Source organism: Pristis pectinata, chromosome 3 (assembly GCF_009764475.1).
Source record: "Pristis pectinata isolate sPriPec2 chromosome 3, sPriPec2.1.pri, whole genome shotgun sequence".
Classification (NCBI taxonomy): domain Eukaryota; kingdom Metazoa; phylum Chordata; class Chondrichthyes; order Rhinopristiformes; family Pristidae; genus Pristis; species Pristis pectinata.
In genome coordinates, this window is record NC_067407.1 from 107,654,383 (window position 1) to 107,666,224 (window position 11,842).

Sequence of the window (11,842 nt, forward strand, 5' to 3'; positions counted from 1 at the left end):
GCAGGCGATAAGAACACTAGCTGAATTTTCATTTTTATTTAATTCCATCTATCCTTGGATTCTGTCTGCACTTTAATTTCTTATCTTATGATTTAGGCAAGCACACCTATCATGCTTAGCTGGTCTAGCGTAAATGCAACTCCGATTCCTAAATATAGTTTACGCTTGCTTATTTCCTTTAGTCAGGGGCAATTAGTGAAGGATAATTAATGCTGCTCTTGCCAGTGATTTTGCCTTTTTTCATGTTCCTTAAGTTCCTCTACACCCACCTCCCCCCCCCCTCCCGTAACACACAACTTGATCAATATTGCCATTCCCTCACTGTCACCTGGTCAAAGTCCTGGAACACTCTCCCTAACAGCATTGTGGGCATACCCAGACCTCAAGGACTGCAGTGGTTCAAGAAGGCAGCTCACTACCACCACCTTCGAGAGCAATTGAAGGCTGGCTCAGCCTGCGAATCCCACATCCAAGAAATTATTTAAAAAAGGACCTGAATTTCCTACATTTCTATTAAAACCTGATCATTTTCTCATATCCATTTTTACAGCAAAGATTTTCCTGTGCATCCACCATAATATTTCTGGTAGAACTGTGAAATCCCCAAAGATAAGGGTTTATAAGCTGGTTTTAACATATAACATCTTCCCTTGGAACAGTCACCATATTTTTATTAAAGTAACTGAGAGTGACATCATCTATACATTACTGCTACAGGAGATTTAAAAACGCTTACTTTTCAATTTAATGATTGGAAGACTAAATGATAACTGGATGAGTAACTGCTGTGATTTGATGGCAGGTGGATGGTGGAAGAGAATGGCCTGGTGTGCTTCCTGTGTGTAGGCAAATTATACTGCACCATCTTGCTCAGCTTCTGTTCCTTCTTTCAATTAGCTTCACGTTTGCATTATTTTATTTACATCCAGGTTGTTCCTAAGCTTTAATCTTCCCATCCCAACTCCTCTCAGGATCCTGTTATCATCCCTAAACTGCTGATCTCTCTTACCCACTGCTTTTTTTTTGTTAATCTGAATGCAAATCTGTGTTGCCTGTCTACTCCTGGTTCCTAACGCAAAAGGAATCCAGCAACCTCTTGCATGGTAGTGCAGCAGTTAGCGTAATGTCTTCCTGGGTGCTCCGGTTTCCTCCCACATTCCAAAGACATACAGGTTAGGAAGTTGTGGGCATTCTATGTTGGCACCAGAAACATGGCGACATTTGTGGGCTGCTCCAGAATGTTCTACACAAAAAGATGCATTTCACTGTGTGTTTCGATGTACGTGTGACAAAAAGAAATCTTAATCTTATTATTTGCATTTGTCTGACTTTGGACAGAAATGTATCTCCTAGTATCTGTGGTTATACATTTCCACCAATTCTAACAACAGCTGTAAATATTTGTACAAGAGTATAACTAGAGATATAAAAAAACTTTATTTTTGGACATAATATTTAAAATCTTGCAGAAATTTATCAAAGCCCAAAATGATCCATAAAAATGTTGTACCCCAGAAAACACCTTCCCCATCTTCTGGGGAAGGTTGGACCTGTACAGAGAGGATGGGTTACACCTGAACCTGAGGGGGGGGGCCAATATCCTTGCAGCCAGGTTTGCTAGGGTGGTTCGGGAGGGTTTAAACTAGCTTGCGAGGGGGATGGGAACTGGAGGAGTAGGTCAGAGGAAGAAGGGGATGGGGAAAAGTCAGATCTAACAGATAGAGAGGCTTTGAGGAAGGAGAAGCAGAGTACAGGCTATAAAAGTAGTAAGATGGATGGGCTAAAGTGCATTTACTTAAATGCAAGAAGCATCAGGAACGAGGGAGATGAACTGAGAGCTTGGATAAGTATATGGGACTATGATATTGTGGCTATTACAGAGACATGGCTGACACCACGGCAGGAATGGATATTGAATATTCCTAGTTTTCAGTGTTTTAAAAGGGATGGGGGGGGCAAGAAGAGGGGGAGGGGGGGAGAAGAGGAGGAGGGGTGGCGATACTGGTCAGGGACACTATTACAGCTGCAGAAAGGGTGGATAATGTAGAAGGATCCTCTCTAGATTCAATATGGGTGGAAGTCAGGAAGAAGAAAGGAGCAGTTACTCTACTGGGAGTATTCTATAAGCCCCCTGGTAGCAGTAGGGATACTGAGGAGCAGACTGGGAGGCAGATTTTGGAAAGATGCAAAAATAACAGGGTTATTATCGTGGGAGACTTCAACTTCCCAAATATTGATTGGCACCTGCTTAGTGCCAAAGGTTCAGAGGGGGCGGAGTTTGTTAAGTGTATCCAGGATGGATTCCTGTCACAGTATGTTGACAGGCCGACGAGAGGGGGATGCCATATTAGATCTAGTTTAAGGTAATGAACCGGGTCAGGTGACAGATCTATCAGTGGGTGAGCATCTGGGGGACAGCGACCACTGCTCAATAACCTTTAGCATTGTCATGGACAGGGTAGGAGCAAAGAGGATGGGAAGATATTTAATTGGGGAAAGGCGAATTATGAGGCTATAAGGCGAGAACTTGAGAGTGTAAATTGGGATGACATTTTTGAAGGGAAATGTACTGTGGAGATGTGGTCGTTGTTCAGGGATCTCTTGCAGGATGTTAGGGATAAATTTGTCCTGGTGAGACAGAGAAGGAATAGCAGGGTGAAGGAACCACGGGTGACAAGAGAGGTGGAACAACTAATTAGGAAGCAGAAGGCAGTATACATAAGGTGTAAGCAGCAAGGATTATATAGGGCTCGTGAGGAATATAGAGTAGCAAGGAAGGAACTTAAGCAGGGGCTGAGGAGAGCAAGAAGGGGACATGAAAAGGCTTTGGTGAGTAGGGTTAAGGAGAATCCCAAGGCTTTTTACCCGTACGTGAAGAACAGAAGGATGGCTAGAGTAAAGGTAGGTCCGATTAAAGACAAAGGTGGGAAGATGTGCCTGGAAGCTGTGGAAGTGGGTGAGGTTCTCAATGAATACTTCTCTTCAGTATTCACCAAGGAGGGGGGTCTTGATGATGCTGAGGACAGTGTTGGTAAGGGTAATGTGCTAGAGTATGTAGATGTCAAGAGAGAGGATGTGTTGGAGCTGTTAGAAAATATTAGGACAGATAAGTCCCCGAGGCCTAACTGAATAGTCCCCAGCCTGCTTCGGGAGGCGAAGGAGGAGATTGCTGAACCGTTGGCTAGGATCTTTGAGTCCTTGTTGTCCATGGGGATGGTACTGGAAGATTGGAGGGTGGTGAATGTTGTCCCCTTATTCAAAAAAGGTAGTAGGGATAGTCCAAGGAATTACAGACCAGTGAGCCTTACGTCTGTGGTGGGTAAGCTGCTAGGATTCTAAGAGATAGGATCTATGATCATTTAGAGAATCGGACTGATTAAGGACAGCCAGCATGTCTTTGTGAAGGGAAGATCTTGCCTCACTAGCCTGATAAGAGTTCTTTGAGGAGGTGACCAGGAAGATTGATGAGGGTAGTGTAGTAGATGTGATCTACATGGATCTTAGTAAGGCGTTTGACAAGGTTCCGCATGGTAGGCTTCTTCAGAAGGTCAGAGGCCAAGGGATCCAGGGAGGCTTGGCCGTGTGGATTCAGAATTGACTTGCCTGTAGAAAGCAGAGGGTTGTGGTGGAGGGGGTGCATTTGGATTGGAGGGATGTGACTAATGGTGTCCCACAGGGATCGGTTCTGGGACCTCTACTTATTGTGATATTTATTAATGACTTAGATGAGGAGGTGGAAGGGTGGGTTAGCAAGTTTGCAGATGACACAAAGATCGGTGGTGTTGTGGATAGTGTGGAGGGCTGTCGAAGCTTACAGAGGGACATTGATAGGATGCAGAGCTGGGCTGAGAAGTGGCAGATGGAGTTCAATCCGGAGAAGTGTGAGGTGGTACACTTTGGAAGGACAAACTCTAAGGCAGAATACAAGGTAAATGGCAGGATTCTGGGCAGTGTAGAGGAGCAGAGGGATCTGGGGGTTCATATCCACAGATCACTGAAAGCTGCCACACAGGTGGATAGGGTAGTTAAGAAAGCTTATGGGATGTTAGTTTTCATAAGTCGTGGGATAGAGTTTAAGAGCCGTGAAGTAATGATGCAGCTTTACAAAACTCTGGTTAGACCCAACTTAGAGTACTGTGTCCAGTTCTGGTCGCCTCATTATACGAAGGATGTGGAGGCGTTGGAAAGGGTGCAGAGGAGATTTACCAGGATGCTGCCTGGATTAGAGAGTATGGATTATGAGGAGAAACTAAAGGAGCTAGGGCTTTACTCATTGGAGAGGAGGAGGGGAGACATGATAGAGGTATACAAAATATTAAGAGGAATAGATAGACAGCCAGCGCCTCTTTCCCAGGGCACCAATGCCCAATACGAGAGGGCATGGCTTTAAGGTAATGGGTGGGAAGTTCAAGGGAGACGTCAGAGGGGGATTTTTCACCCAGAGAGTGGTTGGTGCATGGAATGTGCTGCCTGGGGTGGTGGTGGAGGCTGATACGTTGGTAAAGTTCAAGAGATTATTAGATAAGCAGATGGAGGAACTTAAGGTAGAGGGATATGTGGGAGGAAGGGGTTAGATAGTCTTAGGAGTGGTTTGAAAGTCGGCACAACATGGTAGGCCAAAGGGCCTGTATTGTGCTGTATTGTTCTATGGTTCTAAAATGCACAATTTTTGATCAAATACTGAATAGAGGGAAGAAATTACTGGCAACTTTCTTAATATCAAAGTTTATGTCTGAATTTAGCTAATAAAGGCAGATGATCTGAAGAGTTACTTTCATTGGGTAATCTATTTACAGTCCAAAGATCTTGTTCTGTAAGTAGTGCAAGTTTCCCAAGAAGCTGCAAGTGACCACCATCTCCTATAGAAAGAAAAATAATGTAATGTTATGAGGTAAGCAAGTTAATATTAACAACTGAATTATAAACAGTTTGAACCGAAGTTTGAAAAACAATATTCTCCCAGTATATAAAAGAATCATTCATGGAGATTTTTTTGTTTGCTTAATTATGCATTCTGCCTCCTATACTATTATCATTTTGCCAAATGGCCCATCTGCTAACTTACCTTCCATCTTTGTCAGCATAGCATTTGGCTTCCTTGATGGATCAGAGTCTGCCAGACAGATAAGCTGTGGATTCCAATTCGCATTTTGAGAGCAGACTGCAGCATTCAATCACCACGTGAACTCGCCTTGTGAGTCACTTATTGTCATTTCTGACCATGCAGAAATAATTTTGAACAAATGAGGTACTGCCCATTTTTCTGGTAAGATTCTCATTTCGGTTCATGTACTATCTTTAACTGAAATTTCAGAATATACGTAAATAATGTTTCTCTTTGGAAATCAATGGTTTTGCTTTTCAGTTATGAAGAATTTTGTGCAGGTTTACCACTTGCATAATGGTACTACCGACAGAGAACAAATTTTGCAGAGGGTTCATTTTAAATTGATTACAGATGTTGTAAATACTTTGAGTGCTCAGTCGGGTTGCAGTCAAAGTGAGTTATAGAATCAGTCATACAGCACGGAAACAGGCCCTTTGACCCACTCATCCAAGCCAACCAAAATGCCTGCTTGAGCTCGTCCCATTTGCCTGCTTTTCTATGTACCCATCCATGTGCCTTTTAAACAGTGTATCTGCCTCTACCACTTCCTCTGGCAGCTTGTTTCAGATACCCACCACACTGTGTGGAAAAAGTTGCCCCTTGGGTCCCTTTTAAATCTTTCCCCTTGCACCTTATGTCTCCTACGGTTTTATATACCTCCATAAGGTCACCCCTCAGCCTCCTATGCTTCAGTGAAAAAAGTCCCAGCCTATCTGTATAACTCAAGCCCTCCAGTCCAGTAACATCCTCGTGAATTTTTTCTGCACCCTTTCCAGCTTTGCGAGATCCTTCCTATAGTTGGACAACCAGAATTGAGAACAATGCTTCAAGTGTGGTCTTTCCACAACTTGTAGAGTTGCAACATGACATTCCAATTCCTGTACTCAACGTCCTGACCGACGAAGGCAAGCGTGCCATATGCCTTCTTTTACCACCCTGTCTACCCATATTGCCTCTTTCAGGGAACTATGTACCTGTAGCCCTAGGTCTCCCTGTTCTACAGCACACTCCAGAGCCCTACCATTTACTGTGCAAGTCCTGCCCTGGTTTAACTTGCCAAAATGCAACACCTTACACTTGTCAGTTAAATTTCATCTGCCATACCTTGGCCCATTTACCCAGTTCACCTAGATCCTGTAGTAATCTTAGACAACCTTCTTCACTGTCCACTACACCACCAATTCTGGTGTCATTCGCTAACTACTAAATGTGCCATTGACATTCTCATCCAAATCATTAATACAGATGACAAACAACAGTGGACTCAGCACTGACCCCTGCGGCACACCACTGACCATAGGCCTCCAGGTTGAATAACAACCCATCCACTACCACCCTCTATTTCCTTCCACCAAGCTGATTTTGTATCCAATTGGCCTGCTCACTCTAGATCCCATGCGATCTAACCTTCCAGACTAGCCTACTTTGTGGGACATTGTCACAGGTCTTGCTAAAGTGCATGTAGATGTTATCTACCACCCCACCCTCATCAATCCTCTTCATCACCTCCTCAAAATACTCGATCAAATTTGTGAGACACGATTTCCCATGAACAAAGTAATGCTGTCTATCCCTTATCAGTCCTTGCCTTTCCAAATGCTGATAAATTCTGTCCCTCAGAATCCCCTCCAGTACCTTTCGCACCACTCATAATAATCTTAATAATCTCATATTATGAAGATCACTGGCCTGTAGTTCCCTGGTTTGTCTTTGCAGCCCTTCCTAAATATAGGTAAGACATTTACCACCCTTCAGTCTTCTAGTACCTCACTCACGGCTAAAGATGCTGCAAATGTCTCTGCCAGGGCCCCTACAATTTCCTCCCTAATTCCCACAATGTCCTAGGACACATTTGATCAGGCCCTGGTGCTTTATCGACCTTACTATGCCTTAAGATCACCAACACCTGCTCTTTTGTCATGTGGATATGTTCCAAGACATCACTATTCATTTCCCTTAATTCCTTAGTTTCCCTAACCTTCTCCACAGTAAATACAGATGAGAAATATTCATTTAACAGCTTGCCTATTTCCTGCAGCTCCACAGGTAGACAACCACATTGATTCTTAAGGGGATTTATTCTTTCCCTAGTTACCCTTTTGCTCCTAATAGACTTGTAGAATCTCTTAGGATCCTCCTTTACATTATCTGCCAAAGCTCTCTCTCATCCCCTTCTCCCACCCCCTCCGATTTCCCTCTTAAATCTCTCCAATTTGTGGAGCATCCTACCTTTTTCCATAACTATCTTGAAACTAATAGAATTATGGCACTGGTCCCAAAGTGCTCCCCACTGACACTTGCCCAGCCTCATTTCTCAATAGGAGGCTAAGTGTTGCCCCCTCGTCAGCAGGGCCATCCACATACTGTAATATAATCCCAAAGTAATCACTCCCCTCTTATTTCTAAGTTCTACCCATATTGCCTCATTGGGAGATCCCCCAAGAATATCCTCTTTAAGTGCTGCCATGATGTTCTCCCTAATCAAAATGCATCTCCCCCTCTCTTATCTTCATCTCTATCATGCCTATAGCATCTGTACCCTGGAACAATGAACTGCTAGTCCTGCCCATTCATAGAACATTACAGCACAGTACAGGCCCTTTGGCCCACAATGTTGTGCCAACATTTTATCCTGCGCCAATATCTATCTAACCCTTCCCTCTCACATAGCCCTCCATTTTTCTGTCATTCACGTGTCTATCTAAGAGTCTCCTAAATATGTCCCTAATGTATCTGCACCCACAACCTCTGCTGGCAGTGTGTTCCATGTACCCACCACTCTGCAAAAAAAAACTTAACTCTTACATCCCCCTTATACCTTCCTCCAATCACCTTAAAATTATACCCTCTCGTGTTAGCCATTTTTGACCTGGGAAAAAGTCCCTGACTGTCCACTCAATCTATGCCACTTATCATCTTGTACACCTCTATCAAGACACCTCTCATCCTCTTCCTCTCCAAAGAGAAAAAGCCCTAGCTCACTCAACCTATCCTCATAAGACATGCTCTCCAATCCAGGCAGCATCCTGGTAAATCTCCTCTGCACCCTCTCTAAAGCTTCCACATCCTTTCTATAATGAGGCAATCAGAACTGAACACAATACTCCAAGTGTGGTCTAACCAGAGTTCCATAGAGCTGCAACATCACCTCGCGGCTCTTGAACTCAATACCCTGACTAACCGACAATCCTCAGTGACATTGATTTTTGGAGGAGCCCAGTAGCACAGAATTCCTCAACCATGTTTCTGTTATGGCTATAATATCCCAGGCCCACGTACCAATCCAAGCAGAGTTCATCTGCCTTTCCTGTTAGGCTTCTTGAACCAATGTGAATGCAGTTTAGTCTATCAGATCTTCCTTGCTCCCTGTCCTGTCTACTAAACTTGTTCACTTTAACATTTATATTTTCCTCAACTTGCCCATCTGCCACACTAATGTTTTGGGTTCCACACCCCCCGCCACCACCACCCCCCCCCCACCCCTGCCAGATTAGTTTAAACCCTCCTGAGAAGCACTAGCAAATCTCCCCACTAGGATATTGGTCCCACTAGTTCAGGTGCAACCTGTCCCTCTTGTACAAGGACCCAGAAGAGATCTCAATGGTCCAAGAACCTGAACCCTTCACTCCTGTACCTGCCCCTCAGCGACTCACTCATCTGCCCTATCCTCCTATTCCTAACTTCACCATCACTTGGCACTGGGAGTAATCCAGATATTACAGCCTTTGAGGTCCTCTTTACTATCCTCTGTCTAACTTCCTATATTCACTCTGCGGGACGTCATCTCTTTTTCTAACTATGGTGTTGGTACCAATGTGTACAATGACCTCTGGCTGCTTGTTCTCCCCCTCCCCCTTGAGAGTATTCTGCAACTGCTCAGAGACATCCTTGATCCTGGCACCTGGGAGGCAATGCATCATCCTGGAGTATCGCTCGTAGCCACTGAATCTCCTATCTGTCCCTCTAACTGTCTTGTCTCCTAGAGTGTGACCACCTCACTAAAGTGCCTGTCTAGGATGCTGTTGGCATCACAGATGCTCCTGATTGAGTCCTCGATAGTAGTGGAATCTGGCAGGTGCTCTCAAGTCTAACCTGAAGTTAAACCTTTAAAAGGTGACTGAGGGGGAGCTGGAGGGAAACACTATTTTTATGGGGGTGGGAGCCTAATTCTGTGCTACTGCGCTCCTTGAAACTCAATGTCACTGAGGATTGCTGGTTAGGCAAGACTACCTCCAGAACAGTGGTTTATAGTTGTATAAGTTTAGCTTGGCAAGGAAGATAAAGTTTCTTCCAGCAATAATTAAGCAAACATGTTTGAAACATCAATTAATATTCAGAAGCATTGGTATAGTACAATTGTTAGTTTACCATATGAAAATTTGCTTGTATTGGAAGTTGGGAATCTTTCCCAAATAAAAATAGTGCATTCCTTAATACAATAGGCAAGAACTGGCAAAAAGCTAGCTAGTAGGTCTGCAAAGAATTGTGGCCTGGCTGCTATGGGCAAGGTCAGGTGCATGTTCCTCTTGCAGTGCACCTTGCCTCAGACTTAGCATTGAGATGTTCCATTAATTTGCTGAGTTAAGTGCCCTTATATACTTAGTATCCAGCCCCTCAGCTTTATGCCAACCATAACTACAGTCCCATTCATTTGAAAGGGGTCACCCACCTTTACATTTTGCCATCTGTGGCTAGACTGCAGTAGTACCAATGGACCATTAGGACCCAAGCCCATGTCCATGATTAAATCAATGAATTTAACCACAAAGTTATATCCTCTGTACTCTGACAAAGTGAATTATCTCCAGCAGGAGAATTTGATATAAAGTCTATTTTAATTACCCATCCCATTTCCACTCTAGTTTTGCGTCCTGTCCTGCTACAACGAGACACAATAAAAGCTTGAGGAATAACACCTCAGCTTCTGTATGGGCATGTTGCAGCCATACAGCCCTATATTGAATTTGCCAACTTTAGGAAACTTGTTCTTTCTTTGTTTCTATCGGGACTGTTATCATTTTGGCTGGTTTTTCTTTCTAGAGTATATTCTGGTCCGCTGGCATGTCCCTCAGCCTCCCCATTAACCACAATAACATAGACAAAGATCTGATTCTAACTGCTATGTTAACACATTTGGTCTCACTCTATCAGAGATAATCCCCTTTGTTCTACCCATTCCTACCCCACTCTTCTCAGCTTTTTGAAAACTAACTTGTTTTCTCTTTTCCAGTTCTGACGAATGGTCTCAGACCTGAAATATTAAATCTGTTTTCTCTTTCCAGATGCTACCTGACCTGTTGGCATTTTTTTTTAAAACCGGGAAGTTCTATGTTTTATACTTCCTATTGATAAAATATAACATTTATTCTAAGAGGGGTGTAAACCTTCTTTAACACCACTTTTTTAAATAGTAATGATTCCAGTATATTGCAAAACAATTTGAAGCCCTCTTCCTTGTACTTGACATATGCAGTAAACTAAAGATTCATTTTAAAATACCTATGTTCCCAGTTTAAGTTAATATCTTGGTAAATTTTGTAACATATGATTTTGGAATAAATGAAAAAAAAGATCTTTTGGTTTTCATTACCTGAATCTGGAGTGCCATTATTCTTTGCTGCTGAATAAAAAATATAATCCACAGTGACAGCAGATTTGGAATGACAAGTGGTGACCTCAGTTTTATTAGTCCCAGGCAGATAATGGGAGTACACAGAAAGTAGCTTGAATTTGTGCTGAATAGCAGAAGGAGTCCTAGAAAATAATTAATAATTGTGTTACTGGTTTTTAATTGACTGGTTCATTCAAGATTGCTATACATATTAAATAATATAAAAAATGTTTAGAATACAGGTATGTCACATTGTTTGAATTTAATATCATAGTTTAGTCAATAGCCAGATCTACAGACAAGTTTCAAAACTCTATTTATGAAGTATCTCTGGTCAAACAACAAGGGGAAAAAACAATTTGGTCAAATTTTTGTTTATCAAATATACTTTCAGTTAATTCTGAGCATGTATTGATAAAGATTTGCTCAAATATAGCAACAAGCATTATCAACACCAAACGTAGATGACCTGACTTCTATAGTTTTGATTTTGTAATAAATTTGATTAGTTTATAAAAACAAATATAAAAATGTTGCAGAGTGGTGCAGCATCACAAGGTCTGCTACTGCACGCTTATAAAGTCTTGTGAAATGTAACATTTCATTTGGAACCAAAACCATTTGACAAATAATAGATTCCATGTCTCAAAAAACAAGAACTTAACCCCATAGCTGTTTTTCTGTTAATACGTGAGGAACACATTAACAAACAATCCCAATCATGGCAACCTATAATAAAGAGAAGGGTGAATACACATTAATTTCTAATGTATCAGATAATCAATACTTAATTACTTCATTTGGATAAGAAAAAATTGATCATATTTGAGGCATCTGAGTATAAATGGACCAAATAATATGCAGAATGTAATAATTTAAAATTTACATTATTGGTATACCTCCTCCACCTTTTATGCCCTTACCTGCTGTAAAAATCTTTTCCCCTTCCCGATTAGTTTTTCCTAACAAGTGCCAACTTTGCTTCATCAAATATATTTGCAGCACAACTGCTTTAGCTGTCAATTATCAACTTTTCTGGATCACAAAACATTATGGATACTTAATCTCCTCTTCAAAACCAGAGAATAGGTAATCCTTGGTCTCTGTTACCTACTGCCTCTTTG

The 11,842-nt window shown here is 42.2% G+C and overlaps 1 protein-coding gene across 2 annotated transcripts in view; it reads right to left on the reverse strand.

Annotated features, from left to right (window-relative positions):
- Positions 1–793: 793 nt before the first annotated feature.
- Positions 794–11,842, reverse strand: part of angel2 (angel homolog 2 (Drosophila)) — a 41,692-nt gene continuing 30,643 nt past the window's right edge. For both annotated transcript variants that reach the window (XM_052012617.1, XM_052012616.1), the window contains 2 exons: positions 10,698–10,861; positions 794–4,859 (listed from right to left, as the gene is read on the reverse strand). In XM_052012617.1, coding sequence (XP_051868577.1) covers positions 4,720–4,859; positions 10,698–10,861 — 304 coding nt within the window. In that variant the 3' untranslated portion in view covers positions 794–4,719. The remainder of the gene's footprint in view (positions 4,860–10,697; positions 10,862–11,842) is intronic.